Source organism: Cheilinus undulatus, linkage group 16 (assembly GCF_018320785.1).
Source record: "Cheilinus undulatus linkage group 16, ASM1832078v1, whole genome shotgun sequence".
NCBI classification, from domain to species: domain Eukaryota; kingdom Metazoa; phylum Chordata; class Actinopteri; order Labriformes; family Labridae; genus Cheilinus; species Cheilinus undulatus.
Genome location: NC_054880.1, coordinates 25,743,983 through 25,765,107, shown reverse-complemented (window position 1 = coordinate 25,765,107; position 21,125 = coordinate 25,743,983). Strand labels below are relative to the sequence as shown.

The 21,125-nt window shown below is 39.3% G+C and overlaps 1 protein-coding gene across 1 annotated transcript in view; it reads right to left on the bottom strand.

Moving 5' to 3' along the window:
- Positions 1–19,889, bottom strand: part of nxph1 (neurexophilin 1) — a 97,097-nt gene extending 77,208 nt beyond the window's left edge. Inside the window, exon 1 of the mRNA XM_041809689.1 lies at positions 19,551–19,889. Coding sequence (XP_041665623.1) covers positions 19,551–19,604 — 54 coding nt within the window. The 5' untranslated portion in view covers positions 19,605–19,889. The remainder of the gene's footprint in view (positions 1–19,550) is intronic.
- Between the last annotated feature and the right edge of the window lie 1,236 nt (positions 19,890–21,125).

Sequence of the window (21,125 nt, the reverse complement as noted above, 5' to 3'; positions counted from 1 at the left end):
AAAACATGAATGATGATACAGCAACAGAACAGCACCTTCCAGTAGCAGTTCAAGCTTCCTTATGTAGCAGTCTTTGGCGAAACATCCAGTGTTTACATGGTAATAAAAATACATTGTTTCTTGTCATGGCAGACTGTAATATCAAAAAAATGGGGGACATCTCTGCATCTGAAACCTTCTGGATATATCTAAGATAATGTAAGTACTCAACCAAAAATATACATTGCACAGGTTAAGTCATTTTGCAATTAATGAAAAGATTTTATTGTACCTTTAATGAAAAGTCTAGCTTAATGTAAAAAGGAAGAGTCACACCATGAGCTTGATTTGGTTCAGAAATAAATGCTTTTGAGGGGCATCTCATAGACCGATAGTCTTTAACTGGTGGGTCAGTAGGCCCTGAATGTGTGCCCATTTAAAAAAACAAACAAACCTGTGAGTGCATGTTTAATTTGTTTTTCTCTTTTTCCTCTTATATGTTTTGTACAGTCTAAGGTTGCATCTGCACTACTTTCAATTAAAAATCTAAATAGTTGAAAAGGTACCAGAAATTCTGGATGTGATTTCTCAATAATGTTGTGAGGCTAAACCGGTTAAGAACCACGGTAATAGGCCATTGTGCAAGCTTATTTTATTCAAGTCACTGTGGCCTATTTCTCCATCAGGATTATTTTGGGGGAATGGTTATTTTGTAAAATTGCCTGTCAGTAAATTTTAGATTATTTTGGGGCTCTAAACCATTTTAACAGATAAGGACAGTGGGTAGAGTTGGAAAAAGCAATGCAAAAGCATGGAATGACTTGAATTAAAGTGCAGAGGGTCAGACAAAACCCACAAGGAGAGTCAAAGACATCTTGTCAAACATGGCAGAATAACTACATTTTACCCTAGATTGTTAAATTGGTCTGTTTTCTTCAAATAAATTAAGACAGTGGCCCTTAAGTCCAGAACCACTGCATAAATGACAAAACACTCTGCCTAGTCCTGGTAATGTTTCTTGAATGTGGAATTCTTTTCAATAAAAATGACACCCCAAACAGTTTATTAATTGAACATTATATGACTCTTTTCTTTCATGTTTTTGACCCAGTGAGGGGGAAACCTGTTGAAAAATGGCACTGCCTCCCTGCTCCACTCCACGAGCAAACAGTGAAATAGTGCAGAGTGGGATGAGCGAGAGAGAGAGAGACTACTGTTGTGCACCAACAGAACCAGAACATGGCCCAGGATGGAGATTTTTTATCACAAAAATACTCAGGATGCACCAGTTCCTTTGTTTAACATCCTTATTGGCCGGTATCAGTCCTATTCACAAACATAGTCCTTCTGCAAATAACTCAGCATGAACTGATAATTATGTGCATCTGTTGTGTACAGTCAGTTTAATCAATTCAATTATTCAATCTAACTGCTGAATCAAACCGGAGGTCACTTAATGGACAAAAACTGTTGTCAAAGACATGAGAGAAAATGGTACTACTAGCTTTACACCAAAAGAAGTACTGTAATGAAAAACTAGGGATGCATGATGATACATTTCTGACTATAAACAAAATGCTGATATTTCCAAATTCATTTTAACTGACACAGATAAAAGCTAGGCCAGCATTTATAGACAAATAGGCTGATATTTATGGACAATATAGGCCAGTATTTATAGACAAATGGGCTGATATTTATGGATGATATAGGCCAGTATTTATAGACATATAGGTTGGTACATATTGATTATATAGGCCAGAATTTATTGATGATTTAGGCCAATATTTTGAGATGATATAGGTCTGTATTTCTAGACTATATAGACTGGTATATATAGATGATATAGGCCAGTATTTATAGACAATATGAGCCGATAGTTACAAATTATAGGATGATATTTACATACACTTGAACCTAATAATAGTAGATGATATAGGATTATATTTACACTTGATAAAATCTTATATTTACAGACAATACAGGCCAATGATTACAGATGAAATAGGACCATATATACAGCTGATATAGGCTGATATTTACAACCATACAGATTCATAAATACAGCAGATGTAGGACAAAATTTTCTATTTTTTTAGCCCGATATTTACAGACAATATAGATTTATATTTACAGTGGAAATAGACTGATATTAACAAGCCATATAGGCAGATTTTTAGGGCCAGTATAGGTTTGATATTTTCAGATAAGATTTAAGCCAATATGTACAACACATTTTGGTTTGTATTTTCATATTGGTTGTAAATATCAGCAGAAAATGTAATATCTTTACTTCTTTACAACATTGATGTAGACATAGGTCCTTATTTGCACAGTTAGTTTGTATCTGCATACAGCAGTACTCACTAAATGGGATTTACCTGTAAAAGTGGCTTATTGATTGGCCAATTATTAATAAGTTTTACCTGGGGAAAACCTAAAATCTAAAATCTTCATTGTGGCCATTGAGTAAAGGTAGCTCACAAATGGACAGTCGGTTCCCTTTTTCCAACAATGCTGGGTTTCATTTTGGAGATTTGATTTGACTATTTTCTGTGAAAGCATTTATTGAATAGAACAACACCAAACTAAACTATAAAAGGGAATTAAGTTTATACCCCTTTCATGTAGTGACTTGTAGATGAATAATGTTTACCTAGCTGGGATGCTATATGGGGATTTGTTTTGATTTTTATCCTTTCCAGGATGAGAATCTTGAAAAATGACTCAGGAATCAGCGCATACTGGCTGTTTCCACTCTCAGACCCAGCCTGGGTTCATTGCAGGTTTTCCACTGCTGAATAAATCCACCTTAAAATGTCCCTGCAGCAGAAACAGTCCAATACTATCAGCCAATATATGGGTGTAAAGCTGGTTTGGAGGGCTCACATGAGTGTTCATCAGTCATTGATTTTGTTACAAGTCATCCATACGTGTCTGTGGAGCGGGGCGACAGCGAGCGCATGGCCGCTCACTGTAACCTCACAGGATGGAAAGATCTGAAGGAGGAGATAACGGACATGGCTGGTAATTCCCATCAGCGGGCGCCGTGACCGTCCGACTGTGCAGCAGACGTGAGCTCCGATGGCAGATCCATCACTGCTGATGCACACACCTCCTCCTCCTCCTCTCCATTTCCACTGTTTCCTCCTCCTCTGCCTCCGCCTCCTCCTCCTCCGGTGAGCGAGGAGTACAGCCCGCTCTGTTTCACTGGTCAGTCAAGCCCATCATCAGGTTAGAGAGCGAGGACATCCATCACTATACAGCTGCAGTCTGAACAGCTGCATGTATCCAGTCAGAACCAGACAGTGTTACAGTGTGAGACATCTTTGAACATGAGACGATGGGGCCTGAGACACAACAGCCAAAACACTAACATCTTAAATGTACAGATAATAGGAGACAGGTTCATGCAAAAAAAAAAAACAAAAAAAAAAACCTCACAATTTCATCCTAAGGGGCATATTTTTGTGGGATAATCTAGAAAACTGATCGCCAGGAAGCTTACGATTCATCTCTCGACTGCTCAAAAATCAAGGGAGACATCAAGGGCTAGTAGAGCGGGACAAACAAGCCAAGTTTGCATTTACACCTATGGGTTATTTAGAATAACCAATTAATCTAATGTGCTGAACTGTGCGAGGGAGCTAGAGTACCCAAAGAGAACCCATACCTGCAAACGGAGGACATGCAAAATTCACACAGAAAGGCCCGTCCAACCTGATTTCAAACCAGGAACCTTCTTACTGTGAGTGCTAACCACTGCACCTCCATGAAGCCCAAAGCTCTAGCATATTACACCAAAATAAATACATACATATGCTAATGATAGCTGTTTGGACATGCAGCTCAAGTTTCGATCTCTTTTGTGAACAATTTGTCTTTAAGACAGTTTAAATCAAAGATATGACAAACTAATTAGTATTAACTAACGCACTTAATACGAACCCATACACATTCACACAACACTGGGAAAAACCATGATTAAACCATGACTGAGCAGTGATCAACTCTACCTTGTAGGGCTGGGCAATGTGGCCTGAAATTCATATCACTGTATTTCTTTGCCAATTTAAAAATATGGTATTATATCCGCTGTTACAAAATTAAGAGATTATGCATTTAAATGCATATTCAGACTGTGATGGTATACCGAACTCATGTCTGAGCATAAAATCTCAGAAAAAATATTTTATAAATCTTTCTTTGCTCACTAATTTGTCGCCGCACTCGTAATTTTAAGTTTCATTTCTCTTCTGCTTAGGTGTGTCAAACTGCTACTAACAGTAGCTTTCTAATGTGGGCCTTCACAGTAAAAGCACTCAATGCAAACAACTACAGACTTCTGTTGCCAAGGATTTGTCAGAGGTACCTTGATTTTCATTGATTTTACTTAGCTTTAGTAGCGTTCCTGGCTGCCATGCTGTTTCTTTACCCTTCAAGCCCTGAGCTATTGTTCAACCATCTTGTCAGACATGGACTTTTTGTCTTAAAAAGTTTGTAAAACATCAGCCTTGTGTTGCAAAGTCAAACTTTAAACATCCTTATTTCAGGACAATCTTCTGCTTTAAGAAAATGTGTGCTGAAGAGAGGTCACTTGAATTCGGGCCGTCTCTGATTTGATATACACAGTCATAGATGTGCAGTTTGTGAAAGCATGAGGTGACAGTGGAACAGTCTACCACTGGTTGTTACAGCCCATCCCAAACCATTGTTGGATACAATATGGTGGTTAGCATACAAAGCTAGCAGCTGAAATGATCGAAAATTGATTAAAAATGGGTAATAAGATGTTCAATGTTGCAGCTGCTGGTTTGGATATAATTCCAGTTCCAGGCTTGCTAAAAGCTTCCATAAGGGTTACAAAGGCATGGATAGCATCACTGGACCAGCCCAATGGCTGGCTTCAATGAGGAAAAAGTAAATGGCTATGATTTATGGTTCAAAAGTTATCTAACTTTTTGTAATCTGCGTTGCTTCATCACCTGCTTCTTTGAGTCATCATGGACTTAAAACAAGTGTGTTACCAGTTAAAACACACCATTGAACATTTGTTTAGGCTGTTGTAATATGTGTCCCTACAGTGCTGGGCAACTGTCTTGAGCCCAGGACAGAGACGCTTTGCAAAGCGAGCACACTTGCTTCATGTTCCTGTTACCCACCATTAATTCTATCATTCTGCTTCATATTAATCACACACTGAAATGTACAGGTCCCATTTGGCTTGTTATCTGGCTGCTCTTTAGTCACGACCTAAAACATGCTGATGACCAAACTCTGAGTTTGACTGAACTGTTGTCTGTCACATATCACTCTGCTGTGCTAATGGCTGCATTGTTTATGCTTTATGGGTGTGCTACAACAAAACACATGTATTTCAACCGGGTGTTTTAAAATTCCATTATTGATACCAGTTAACCAACCACCGCTACTACTGACTGACCCATAGTGGCCCACGACACCTTTCTACAAGCCTTCGGCTTGCACCACTGCAACTGGAGGAGACAATGTATCGTTTCAAATTATGCTAGCAAAAAAAGTACCACAGTCCATCTTCTTTTTTTAAGATGTATTTGGGGACTTTTTTGCCTTTACTGTGGAGATAGGACAGTGGAAAGAGTGGATGAGAGAGTGGGGAATCACATCTGGCGAAAAAGCCAGAGGCCGGACTTGAACCCAGGCCAACCGCGTCCATGAGGCGTGACCTAACCACTGGGCCATCTGTGCCCCACAGCCCATCTTCTCAACCCACAACTGTACTTTAACTACCTAGGCATTGGATACCTCATAGAGACATATAACCATCAGGCATTGGTTCCAGACAAGTCAAACATCAGTTATTATTTGTGTTTTACGTCTTCCTGCCCAGGGGCCACAAATGTAAATTAACTTTATAGCTAACGCTTGCTCAGCAGTTGTGTTGTGCATGATGCATGTCAAATAAACTTAATCGAATGAAGTTTTGGTTAATCCCAGTTGATATGATTTTCTATCTGCTGAGGCACCTCCCATGGTGTTGAAAGGTACACTTGAGAAAATTTCGCATTGTACCACAAGCTCATGTCAACAAGGTCCCTATCTGAATGTTTGACCAACCTATGTTACAACAAATAAAGTAATAGTAATAGTAATAGTAGTAATAAAGGCGTGTAAAGCTTAAAAAAAAAAAAAAGAAAGAAAGACAATGGGATTGTGTTGAAGAGCCTTAAATAAAGAATGAACAATCATGTCATGTAAATGCAGACATCAGCGAGAGTTGGTGAGGTCTGCTGGAGCACACAGACACCTGCTGATGTAAAGCAGGTTGGACGGGGTTATCTAATCGCCTACTGCCTTCAGTGACACTTCTCCCCCCAGACCGCTTCAAAGCACTGCTATCAAGGCACCGCACGCTTCGCCATAAACCGATTGCTCTGTGCAGAGAGGGCAGGAATGGTCGGGGGGAGGGGAGGGGTGACGCTCGCCTCAGGATCAAACCTGGGTCACAAGCCGGGCGAGGATTCTCCAAGAACAACGCCCTTCAACCATCAGCTCCGGCTCTGACCTCTGAACATTGGACGCGATTGAAAATCTGGAGCAGTGCATGCAGGAGAGAATAGAGGCCGCGGTCATTAATCACAGAAGCCAACCACCTCCTCACACAGACAACACTCAGCCTGCTGTCTGGTTTGGGCATATTTGAGCGAGATTCCTCCTTAATTTCACACCATCAAAGCTGCAAATCCAACGCAGATTCCCCTCACTGGCCCCCTCCGGATCTCTCCACTCGTCTCTGCAGCGATGCATGCAGAGAAGAAAAATAACCAGACCCCACCGACGCCACAGTAGGTGCTATTATCATTGACTTTATGGCTGCACACCAAGGTCAAGAGTTGTTTTGTGTGTTTGTCGGAGCGAGCAGCCCCCTGGGGAGGCCAAGCTCGGATCAGACACCCCGAGACTCCCCGGGAGGATCACTGAGGTCACAGTTCACCTAACGCAGTCTAACACAACAACAAGGACGAGTCACCTTCATGTGTCTGATTCAAAGTTGTGAACATCAATCTGTCTGAAGATTCAGTGGCCGTCTGAAAGGACGCCAAAGGTCAGACCAACACAAGAAGAAACTTCAAAATCAATCAGACTGCTCCAGCACGTATGATGCCATATTTCTTTAAAGAAAATGGACAAAGTCAAGCAATTACTTCTGCTCCACAATACTGGCTGCAAAAGGCATGTACTAATTATAACAGTCTCTCTCTTTGGAATTTTTTGGACAAACAAAGTCACATATTTTAAGGTTTAAAGAAGGCACAAAAGGGTGAATTCTTGTGTCCAAAAAACAATGGAAATCAAATATCCTTGATGTTTTAGTATAGTGGTGTCTGCAGAAGTAAGTATACTCTGAATTTATACCCCACACTCTTTTTTAAGCAACCCATCCAGTAAGAGCTAGACAGGCTGTGTTAGACTGCTCTTGCATGTTAAGCAAAACTAAAAATAGTTGTACAATAATTTCTCTTTTTTTAAGGATGCTAAAGCATCCCTAAATTTCTTCTCAGCACCCCTAAAAATAATGGCATATTTCAACTAGCTCAAATAAAAAGACAACTTTATTCTGGCCTATAAAGACAAATGAAGCCTAGCGTTGGTTCATGTAGGACACGATAGTCATTTGCCCAGCTGTGATCAGCCGATGACCAGCTGATCCTAATTATGGCCTCCTAGCTCCCACAGCCAAGCACAGCTCTTTCTCTCAACACAGTGGTTTATTTAAATATGATGTACATCTCACTTATCCCTGCTTGCCTTAATGCTGATGCACCACTGCTGCTGCTGCTGCTGGCAAAGCTTAACCTCCTCCACCCCAGCCTCCTCCTTTATAGCACAAAAATTGTTGCACCGTCACATTCAGATTCATGCTACTATGGATTAATTGCTTTTGAACTAATTCTTTTGTATTCAGTATGATTTGTCATAAATATATCTATCCATATGGAGGTTTCTAGCCACAGGCTCTGTGGAAAGTCAAAGTAAGCTACTTGATTAACCCAGGGAAGTCTAAGTACTTAGGGGATACATGTAACAACATAGAATGGCCAATATGATTTTTTACCATTTTTTATACCTGAATATCTTCTCTACTTCAGCTACTGATATCAGAATAGAGAAGCCAAAGTAGAGAGCACCCTCTGCTGGTTAAAAATACTATTGTAATATATATTTTCGTCAGTTAACCTTAAATTGTCCATAGTTGTGTAGATCTTTGATTTTACTTGCACAGAAATAACCATTTTGTCTTCTATGTGGCAGGGAAAAGAGGATTATTTCTATTTTAATAAACCTTGACTAAAAATAGGCCAGATAAACCTTCTCTAAGTGGAATCACTTAACTCAAGATGACCTGAGACATTCTTCAGGACTTTAAGTACCTATGAAATACTCTCAAGGACTTTACCAAGACCTTTATGATTCCTGGAATCCTTTTAAGGACTCAAAAAAGCACCTGAATAACTCAGAACCACTCCAGTGAACTGTTTCTCTGTTCCAGCACCTCAACTAGGAATGTGCATTTCAAGAATAAAAATCACTGGAAGTTATTGAAAAGTCAAAATTAGGATCAATCTGTTAGCTTGATGCTAACACATAACAGAAATTGCCATTAACAGGGTAACAAATTAGCATTTTGTTCATGGCAATTTTACTTAGGAAACAGTCTTTTTGCATGCATATATTATGAAAACTTTGAAAATTTACTCAGCCATGTTTAGTTCGAGAGATTTTTTGATGTAGAGTTAGGTCTCCACAGTTGGCTGCCTTCTTTTTTGCTGTTTATGGCCTTCAAATGTACCACCCAACATGTAGTGATGGTACCACCATTATAACAAGTTGCCAGTGGAAATAGTGGAAAATATGCTTTCAAGATGTGAAAATAGTCCCATTAAAACTGTTTCATTGAACAATCTGGTGCTGTGTTTCTCTGTTCATATGCTGGTTTTCATTGCATTGTATGTATTTGTCCTGTTTTTAAGCATGCTCTGTCATATAAATGCAAACCTAAGTCAACAAACAAATTTGCCTTTGTATGCAAAGTAGACTATTTTCTATTCTCTTCTATTCAAATCAATATACACTGATTTCTATTTGATTTTTATTTTAATGATGGCCTATCCTTACCTTGGACCACCCTAAACAACAAGATAAATATATTTGAGTGCTATTTAAACCGCCTTCTCAAAAATCATGTTATGATCCTGAAACAACCCCAGGTCTGAGTGCAGTGAAACCACAGAAGCCTTTTCTGCAGGTGTAGATCACCTCTAAGCACCCTGAGAGGCAGCGAGTCTCTGAGCAAGACCTTCTGAGTGTAACAGAGCCGGTAACGGGGCTGAGCCGAGGCCGGGGGGGAGACGTTGGTACAGCGAGGGAATTGCAGCGTTGTTCTCAGAGTCTGAACTTGCAGCCCTTTGTGCTCAGCCTCTCTCCAGCAGCCGGAGCTTGAAAAGCTCCAAAGTGACGCCTCCATGCTGCTTTAAAAGCTAAGTAGCACAAAGGTTGAACAAGGAGCTGAGAGAAATGTTCACTTAGTCGACATCTGTTCTGAAAAAACACATAACACTCCACTCTCTGCACGGTTCCCACTTGATGGCCACACAATGCAGCAAGGCCGAGAGCCTGCAGTCCCCTGTGTCGGTGTGTGCGTGTGTTTGGTGTGTGGGTTCAGCTACGCAGCATGTGGGCATTTGAACAAATTCCTCCACTGTATAATTGAATTAATACCAGCCTGCTCCTGATTGGAGCTTCAAACAGCTCAATTAAAACATTTTATTTTCATTATTCAGCTTTAATGTGGAGGCCTCTCCACTGAAGAGGGCAGGGTCCTGTATAGGGGATGATAAGGATGCTTATAAGGGTCCATGACTGACAAGGGCCATAAATACAGATTAAAACATGGGGTATGTTTCCTTGATATAATCACATGATTTTCTTTGCTCCACAATAATCATAATGCACATTTCTCAGTCTTTTCAGGGGTTCTTCTCTTGTCATTATTTTTCTCATCCTCTCTCTATCTAGAAGTCATCCTCCGTCCACCATGCCGATGTATGAAGCTCCCACCTGCACCCACTTTTCTGCCAACATTTACTAATAGCAGTCCACAGCTGAAAACTACAGGTTTTCACTCACCAGGGACATCACTGGATTGTGGGTTAGCTAGTTCCTTTTCCAGAAAAAGCACTTATAATAAAGTTGGTAACATACAGACTTGTGTCTTTACAGGAGAATCAATGATCATGAATAAACTAATAAAATCAAGATTGTAGTGGGGGTTTTTTTGTTTGTTTGGTTTTTTTTTTTTTTTTTTTTTTTGCAAGGAAGAGTAGCCTTATTAATACACATTAATAAAACAGACAAACATAATAATCACTCTATATTAATCAGTTTTCCACCATGCTTGCCATACCTGTTTAGAGGTTATTACTTTTTTTATATGGGAATCTGACTTTTAGAGAACAACAGAGGAGGAAAAAGAACACCACTTTTGTGTGCCAGTAAAAGTACAGTTACACTGGCTGAATACTTTTTACTTATTTAAAAGTGCTTGTCTAAAAATCTACTCAAGTGAGTGAGATTTTTTTTTTTTTTTACATCTCTTCAGGACCAAAAAGTGAAAAAAAAAAAAATCATTCTGTAACAAGAAGTCTTGAAAATATTCACATATTTACAAAAAAGTCCTTGAGCTTTTTGTATTGGCTGTTTTTGTGCCCTTGTTCAAAGCAGTTCCTGTCTGCAGCGACACAGAGGGCAACAAAACACTCTCTTTCTCTCTTTCCCTCCATTATGATCTATTCAGTTTGCCTCCATCTTGATCTGAGTGTTAGGGCATGTGTACTTTGACACACTATGATGTGACAATACCTTGCAGTTCTTACTTTTAAGTCTCACTATATTTATTTTATCATGTATTAATGATTTTTGCCTCATATTTGTGAAATTAATCTTATGAACTGGCCTCATGTCTGACTTTTTGCCCTTTTTTATTCAATTCTTACATTTTTAGCTCCAAATTATGAATTTTTATCCTGATTATCACTCAACAAATTTGGCAAGCCAAACTGAAACTTATGACAACCAAAGACAATTTTGGCCCACTAGCCGCACGTTATAACCATGTTAGGTATGATCACTGATACAAGAGATATGCCACATGCACATGACAATCGTATTGCCTACAAGGTAATGTTAAATGTGTGTAAAATCACATTTGTGGCAGAGTTTCATAGGTGGTTGGACACGTAACATCATTTATCACTGCCACAACTGTGTCTTTGCAGTATGCGAGTTAAAACAGAGATATGTTTAGAGATACGTTACACGTCGTTAGCTTGTTTAGCTTACTCACCGTGCTTTCTTAGATTTGACGTGCTATTTTTGAAGCTTGACATTTCCACCGTTTTAGGTAGACACAGTAGTCATAGTTCTTATGTGGCTGTTGTTCCTCGTCGTTTGAAAGGCAAAGAGTCTTGATGTTGGACCAAGGATAAACATGCTTTTCTGAAGGAGAATCAGGTATTACAGCTTAAGCCATTATCTCCAACTGTTGACAGTTGAGGGGGAGGGGCCAATCCTCCGTTTACTCTGCAGTGCTGAGGATTTTGCTGTGAGAGCTTGGCTAAGTGTAAAAAAATACTTAATGAAAATAAATTATAGACAAGAAAAAGTAGCGACCAGTGTATTGCCTGATGTAACTGAGAAGAAGTATAGTTTTTTTTCATCAAAAATACAACAGAGTTACATTTTGTGCAGGTTTGGAGTAAAAAGTACTCTGCTCAATATCTACCCTCAGAAGTAGTATTTAAAAAAAAAAAAAAAAAACTACTCAAGTACATGTAACTGAGTAAATGTAACGCATTACTACCCACCTCCGAAAATGGATTTTAAAAAAATGTTCAATATCAGATTCACTGGTGTGGATTTAATATCTAAAGACCTCAGAATGTCACCCAAGTTCCAGGCTCACTAAAAAAAATCTTCCATAAGGGATTTGAAGGCATAGATTGCATCATTTGAATGGCACAAAAGTGGAAGTAGCTATGATCTATGGTTCAAAAGTTATTTAACTTTTTATAATCTGTGACACTTCTTGACGTATACGACAATGTTGGGCTGGAAGGGTTAAGGGCTAAAAATTGGAGTGTTTAATTACTGGAGTTTTCAGTATGAACAACATTTAAACATCGTATCAGTGTTAGTAATAGCTAAAATTAGTTTGTAAATATTGGCACATCGTATACTGACCACAAAACAATATTGTGCATTACTAGTCGTAATTAAACTCATTTAGACTTAAATTTAACAATATAAATGCGTCTTTATTGCTCCACACTACATATAGTTTAACTACAATTACTATTTTGTTTTTAACAAATTGGCAGAGCTGCAGAGCTCTTGAAAATCTACGAAAGTGGTTCTCCTCTGGCAAGAACAAAGCTGAGAGTCAACTTCATAGAGAGGTAATGCATGCTGGTGAAGAATATGAACCATGCATCCTTTAGGAACACCTAGTCACATACGGGAACGCTAACTTGATGTATAACTTCACTCATGGTGCAAATGTGTCTCACATCAAAACAACTTAAAGTATAGTTACGCTCGTTAAAACTTACTTAATCAGAAATAAAAGTACTGATTTCAAACTCTACTCAAAAAAGTAAAAGCACACAAAAACATTACACAAATACAGCAATTTGTGTAAATGTATTTATTTGCTTCCCACCTCTTAAAACAATCTTACTAACATGAAGAACGTGTGCTTAACAGACGTGAAGAAAAGTTACTGACAGGATGACAACGAGTGAGAGCACACAGCAAATTCTCAAAGTGAAAAAAATTGGGAGTCAAACAAAAAAGGGTGAAAGAGTTAGATTTTCAGAGTACATTCACACACTTAGACTCCAGCTAGTGTTTAGTGATGCTCCTGTGCAGTGTTAAAAATGTAGTTCATTCACACAGTGTTGAGAGCAGTGAATCAACTCTGTTCCTGAGTTCATTCCCAACAGCTTTGTTGCCATGTCTCCACTGCCACTTCAAATCTGGGGAGTGGAGTTTTCCCATCATGCATTGTGTGTTTAGATGTATTTTAGATGTTTTCAGATGTATTTATATGTGTTTAGATGTGTTTACATGTTGCCCATTGTACAGTAATCATTGCTGAATTTCCTTTTACATCTGTCAATCAGTCTATTGTCTATTACCTATTTTAAAGCAATAAAAACTGTCAAAAGATGCTGACTCAGTGTCAAATCCATTGAGAAACACCACATTTTTTCATTCCCCGAAAAGTGGTTATTTTGGAGATTCAAAGTTTTGGCCAGACGCCAGCAATACGTACGTTGTACAGCTGAAATGAGTATTCTTGTGGTTTATTTACTCTTTATTTATTGTTTCACTTGAACCTACATTTATTTTATATTTGTTCTCCACATCTTTAAGGTCTTTTATGAATTTAAAACAGAAAACTTGCTGTAATAACTTGCTCACATCAGACAGGAAAGATAAAATGAATGGTCTTTTAGGGTTTTTTGTGGCCGATATAGAGGACATGCTCCTAGTAATGGATAGGTTTTTGCAGACTGGTTATAACATTCCTACAGGCTCAATTTAGGCTGTGGTGGTGGGGCCCAGTGTCATATTTTTTTTCCTAGGGCCGACAGTTCCTTGCAGCGTCCCTGGAAGAGTGGCTGTTGTTAAGCAAGGGTAGGGGGTTGAGGTGGAAAAGAGGGAGGGGGTTTCACACGAGTGATCTCAGTGGGACTTTCTCTCCTCCCCAGCGTGCACACTGCTCCACTCTGCAGGCCCCATTTGCAGCGTTTGATAATAACACCTTAATGTGACTGCTGCGACTGCTGCCAGTGGGACCACCGCGCCTCTGACTCCCACAGGAGGAGAGAGAGGATGGGGGGGGGGCACAGAGACCTCAGCACTTTTAAGTCTCAGTGCTGCAGCGAGGCCCAGCGAAACCACGCCTGCCAGGGTTCTAAAAAATGCTGCCAACAGAGTCAACATGGCTCAAATCCTCAAATCCATCTGCAGTCTGGGCTCGTGTCTGTGACAACAGGAGGCGGCCCAAGTAAGAAATAAAATCTTAAGATAGAGACTGAAAATAGCACCAAAAAATACAACAAGAGACGACAAGAGGGAATAGGAGGAGACAAAATGTGCTGAAGAGGAAATATCAATAAATGCACTGTTGTGAAGATGATGCTAATATTACAAATGCAAGATACTGGAGTTCAGCCATCACTGTTATGCCAGTATTTCCAAATTTATTTTAGCTGACACCAATATACACACATGGACTGTCCTCTACTAAGGATTTGCGTAGCTGAATCTGATTAGTCAGATTTCCCTTAAGGCCTGTAACAAGCCCAGAGGAGATGGTGGCTCTTTTTTCCAAGAGGGGGCCTCTTTGTAGTTTCCTCCCACTTTTTATAATGGATTTGAACTTCAAATGATATGAAGCTGCACCATACAGTGTGACATTTGTGAGGTTTTAACACAATCATTAAGGGAAGGAAAATCACAAAAGTACTGCTTCTTACCAGATTAGGACTTCTTTCTTGGTTTTCTTCTTTCATTTTGTTGGATGAGTTTATTTATTACAGGGGACACATTGATTTATTTTATTTATGAATTCATTTATTTTTAAAAACATAAATAAATTCTGGATTTTTGGCCATCATGGGTAGTTCTTTTGCACCCTCCTCACCGTTCTGCCCACAGACTTGAGTCAACTGATCATCAAAACTTTTCTTTTACACACATTGATCCTAAATTTCATCAGCTATAAACCATGTTATGATACTATTTGTCTGGTAGACTTGGAATAACAACTTGTTGTATGATTGGACTCAATCTATATTTCTTCTCACTTATTTAAGCTGCATTACAGTGCTGGTACATTACATAGTTTATCTCTTATGTTGCCAAACAGATTGGTTTAAAACACAAGTTTCTTACAGGATTGCATGAAAACGTTGTGGCCCTCCTAGAATAATATTTATGAATATCAGCACCAGTGTTTTTGGAACAGTAGTGTTGCTGCTTAAAATGTCAGTTTAAGTCAGATTTTTCCATGACGGTTTCCTCAGTGTCTTTTCCTTTTGTGCAGGTCATGGCTCCTCAAAAGGCCTCACCATTGGAAGAAAATGGTTAACATTTTTAAACAGGCTCCACTTACTGAAGCAACAATGGTAAAATGTAAATGTTGTCACTTTGATACGACAGATCAGTAATGTGTTATAAAAGAAAATTGCTTATTGGACTATGCTTTTGCTGAACTTCATGGCCCCCTCCATGCAGCTGGGCTCCCGTATGGGCAGCCTTGTTGACTGTTCTTCATTTACATGTCATGCACACAAAGCTCAACACTCATGGGGTTATAAGACACCAGGGACACATTTGCAATGTTCCAACATTTCCGTCCAGTATCGGCCATTACAAAGTCACATGCTGCATTTTCTCCCATCAGGCTATGCAGATAAAATCTGCTGTAAAAGGTTTCTTTTCTATAACTGAACCTACAGGGAGATTCTTTCTGGTCTGGAGAAAATAAACACACCTATGTTGTCAATTTAGTCCTCGTTCCCATACAGCTGCAATGAAATCATCCTTGTTCCAGGTGTAAATCACTAAACATTGAATTCAAACTACAAATGAAGTATTTGCAAATAAAAAGTATAAAAAAATTACATGATTAGCTATGTCTTCCTTAAACCTGGTTGCATCAGGATGTCAATTTGCACAATCATCCTGGGACTTCAGACCATGGTGGGAGCACAGACAACAGGGGGCAACAGGAACCATTTAGTTCCTTTGAGGGAAATCCCTGGTTCTAAAAGTTCTGGGTACTTTTAGTCGAAACGCACAAATGTTTTTCATTTGAATCATCTAATAATCTGCTATCTAGGCCCACCCTAAATACATATGTCTATTTTGTTCTTTTTTATACGTATAGTGAACACCGAGTGTGTCCTGTACAAGACTGCGTCTGTTCTCTTACAGTGATGGCTGATTTGTTTCAGAAACAGACATAAAATCAAGACATTTTTTTGGTATTGTAAGTATTACTTTTGAATATTCAACACTGAATAACAAAAATCATTTCTAGATATAAGAGTCAAACCAAGCCTCATGTGCCTTTCTGAGAGCTCTAAACATCAAACGTCATTCTTGTGAGTGACGTAGAGCACTAAATAAAACCATGAGCCTTTTTATTCAGCTTATACTCTCAAATTAAAATTAATTCTCCTAATTGAATAACAGGTTTAACAGCAGGTGGTCCACCGAGACAATCCTGACAAATAACCACAAACACTTTCATCTAAGGCGTCAAACACCAGCAGCTAAAACTTCACACCTTTGAACACTTTAAAGTTTCAGGAACAAACGAGGATGAAAAAGGGTTTTGCGAGATATTTCACCTGAAAGGTGAAGCATTATGCTACATTCATACATGCTGTTCATCTGTATGGCCCATTCATCGCTGGTACACATAAGGAGAAATGTTCCTACCTGCAATACAATAATAAACCTTTACAGCCATTCCTATCTGACTATTAAGCTAATATTGTGTGTTAAAATCAAATCTGGCAGAGATTAAGAAGACTGAGGGACTTAAGGCATAAAAGGGAAGATCGTTTAAAATGAGGGCAGTGATTAAAAGAATGAAAATATGTTGATTATTGTTTTAAAGTCAAACCAAATCAAATTAACGTTCACATTTCCCCTGCACCTTAAAGTAGGCTCAAAGATGTTGAGGTTACCACACAATGTGTCCGTTTCTAATGTATATACAGATATCATTTTGGTCATTTTCAACCTATTTTAGGATAATGAAAATCAACACAAGATATGATGATTAAATTCTGTGTAATTTATTAAATTCTCATGATGATAAAAGCAGAGTAAAGTATTAAAAACACACCGATTTAAAAACAAATCCTTCCACCTTATTCTTACAGTTTTAAATTCAGTATAGAAAAGCTTTTTTTATCATAAAGTATGACGTTCAGTGATGATAATCCCAGATGGAGTTCTGCTCCATAGCTATGTGTAACAGTGTCCGTGTTAATTAAATATTGCACCCATAGGTGCTCTGTAACTGTGTATTATGAGGAGCGCTGTGCCGTCTACCTGCGCTCTCTCTGCTGCTCTTATCGGGGTCAAGGCGCGGCTCTCAGACAAGAGGCTTAAAGCAGAGACAAGAGCCTTTAACACGAAATAAAACCATCAAAGTTCAGCTCTAATCCGCGCCAACGCCGCGGAGAAGGCTCCCCGTTAACGGGCTGCACGATAAGCTGCGTTTACTCTGCGCGGGATGGAGCAATTCAACACGGAGGACACGATTTATACAAGAACCACAGCGAGGATTTTCACCACCACGGAACACCTGACCTCAACAGAGAAACACTGTAATAAATCACTGTTTTATCAATAAAACAAAGCAACATGATTCATGTAGTGTAAGGTGGTAGAAGACGGAGAATTATCTCACACATGTCTAAAATGAGGTCTGTGGAAAAAATGTTTTACGCAGCAAGTGGAGTCAAAAAGAGGTCAAACTGTGGCCTCCTGAGAAAAAAAAAGCGTTTAACTTTGATTGAAATCGTATTTTTAAGAGATGTATAATTACAAGGCCCAATAATGCTCTAATAGCTTCATAAGCACACCAGTGTGTTGTTAATGTGAAACATAAGAAGAAAATGAAATAAAAAGAAGTGACGAATGCCTGAATACTTGCTGAATACTTTCAGCACCTTGGAGAGCTCCAAATCCTTCCACATGCTGTTTTCCTTCATTTGTGTGTTTTTTAAAGATAAATTTTTAAGTCACACATGCTCACACACACGCGGATAAAGGTTTCAGTATGAGCACTGAAAGGTTTTTACGCATTTATATCCAAACTTGGGAGCGCGATTATAATGCCAATATGCGTATTTAACACATTTGGCACACTTCTCGTTTGCATTATGTGTGTTTTACAATGGAAGAGGATTTCAATCAGATGTAGAAATGCTTCGTCCTCTTTGGATAATGTATATGATTTAGGCGAAAATCGTTAATGCAATGTCTGAATCAAAATCTAAATCTTAAAGTATTTTAAATCTTATAGATCTGATTAGGGCAGATTAGGTTCAATCTTCCTTCAGTTTCCAGGCCTGATAATCCGTAATGTGGCGTTTTATATGAACAAACACATGATTAATCATATTTCTGTTCTTTTAAACTTTATGGTTTTATTGGCAAGCTTGTCGATAGGTAATATTTTCTGTTTTAGTACCAAAATTTGGCGATAAACGAAAAAGGACGCACATCAGAGCGCCATTTGGCTCCGCTTAAAAATATAGATGCTGAATCACTTTAAATAAACATGTTTTAGAATATATAATCTTATCTAAAAAGAAATAAACGGAGGAAATAAAGCAATTTCTTTTTAAATTAAAGTTTATTTAAATTGTGTGTGTAGTTTTTAAAATACTGACTTCTTTTCATTAATAATGGAAGATATGCCAAAATGTCCACATATGATATTTCCTCTCTAGCTTGCCTTAGTTAAATAACCAGTAAAAACACATCCCAACTGGTCCATGTGACTGGTTTCCAGTTAAACTGGCCGTATAGAGTGTTCTCTGCTGTCCAGGTAGCCGTGAAGACGTGCGTTTTGGTTTGTTATGGCGCCCCCGTGAGACGATTCCACTGCATGTGCAGGTGTGTGACCGCTGTTTGAGGTTTTATTTTTCTTTAATATTGAAATATGGAACTGCAGTAGTTTCTGAAAGCTTGCATTTACACAAATCGAGTGTTTATGGAAGTTTTATCCCGGTGTGTAAACCTCTCACTGATTCCTATTCATTTATAAAGTCGATATATGAAGTCTGTCTTTGAAGTATAGCACCACATATTATTTCTTTATTGTACGTGTGTGTCATAATCACTAGAAACTAGTTCATGGAACTGTTACTCGAAAAATTGAGATGAAAAACTACTTTTAACTTCCAATATTGAAAACTTTGAAACCAACATGATAATTAAACACACTTGTACCTTTGGATTAAATCCAAAACTACAGTTCTTTACTCGTATTCCTCAGCGTATAACTATTTTATATTTGTACTATCGCTATTTTCTTCTGTTTTAACTTTCAATTTTTCTCGCATGTTGACAGAACCAAAGATTAAGGCATGCTCCAAGCAGTTCCTTAAGATTTAAATACAAGGCTGAATGAACATCCGGATACGGTGCGCGCGTTTTACGCACAGCGCTGATGCGCACAGAGAAGCCTAAACTAACACAAGTTTCGTGTAAAAAGCTTGAAAATAATGTCTGAAATCCCAGTGGACAAACTAGATGTTTATGCATGGACCACCGGGTGAAAACCCACAGCCGCAGTGGAGACGCGTCTCCAAATTACGCATCCATAGAAGTCCTTTCATATGGAGTAAACGAAAGCAGAAAATTGGTTCAGGACTTCGTGTCAGAGCAGCTTGGAGGGGGAAAAGTTGATCTAAAGTAAAGGTGGATCAACTCACCAGGTAAAGTGCCGGCGTCAGGAGGAACACGGCGCACCAACACGTCACCTGCATCCTCCTAGAAAGCTCAAAGTTCCACTAATTTCCCTCGGCTGGTATAAATCCACCTGGTGTCCAGCTCACAGCGCGGTGAAACCCCTCAGCAGTCCGGGAAACATGGACACAACGCACCCCATGACCGCGGGTGGAACACAGAGAGAGTTTGAACGTGGACAGAGGAGCCGAAGGAGGCTGCTGCTGCTGCTGCTGCTTGTGGGGGCTGGCGGAGGAAGAGGAGGGTGGGGGCGACGAGCAGCGGTTAGTGCGGAGTTAATCCAGGTAGAGGGAGCAGCGGGGTCATAGCTGAGAGCACCTCCACGTCCTGATTGTCTGATAGAGCGCTCCGGTGTGAGGCGAACTGCGAGGCTTTCTGCTTTATAACAACACAGAGAGGGAGACTCTCTCTGCAGGGGGGAGGGACAAGATGAGATGGGGGGAGGAAAATAGGGAGGAAAAGACGAATAAAACGAGAGGAGATTGGTCAAAGACGGCGGGAGGAAGAAGAAAGAGAAGTTTCTCGGTCCTTTCTCTCTTTTTTTACCTAAAGAGGCGCTGGTGAGGGAGTGCGCTTCACCTCAAGGCTGATGGTTTGTGCGCTGGAGGTAGAGGAGCGAGCTGGCACAAGGAGTCAGTTCCCACTCAATTCCCTGGATAACTAGTAGTCAGGCACTAATTCATTCTCAGGTTAAAATGACTTTAACTTTGCCTTATTTTATAGGTTTGATTTGTCTTTTGCAGTCAGTTCAGAGTTTCCATTAGCTGGCATTTACGTCTATGTCTGGTTTCACATGCGGATATCAGACAGATAACAGAGAGAAAACATTAATGATCAAAATGTCCTGCTTTAAAGTGGGCCAATTTTCAAATAAGTAAAAAGTAAGTTATAAAATATTACAAATGATGTTACTTGGAAATGATGTTGCAAGAATCCTGTAATATAAACTTACAAAAGTAATAAACCTAAAGTAATTTCACTACGACCCATTTCCGGTTTGTTATTGGGGTTTTTCATCTAGGTAGGCAGCACATGGCTAATTTAGGCAGTGAACATGATGATCATGTGATCATTGTGGATGATGTCAGGCAAAGGCTGTCTCTGGGAGAGTTCAGAGCAACTAGAAACAACGTTGGGAAATCATCGATATTGAATGATTTTGAAATGGTTAAGGTTAGGGCAAGGGTTAGGGTTAGGGATAAACTCTGCTATCATTTCATGCTTCGGTAGTATTTTCAACAAAGCAGAAGAAATCGCCAGAATGCCAGGACTAGGACGGGCCTGCACCAAGCAGGACTTAGATGAGTGGGTAAATCTACCTATGACAAATTCTCTAAGTGAAACTGTATCAGACACAGAAGCACATCATGCAGAAAGGCATGGATCGATAAGGCCAACGCAGCAAGAGCGACATCTCACGCTCAGAGCATCCTGACTAATCAACAGCAGCAATGTAGGAAGAGTCATCAATAAGCAAAGGACAACACTGATCTACAGTGGCTGCTTTTTTTTTTCTGCTCCATATAAACCACGATGGTTAG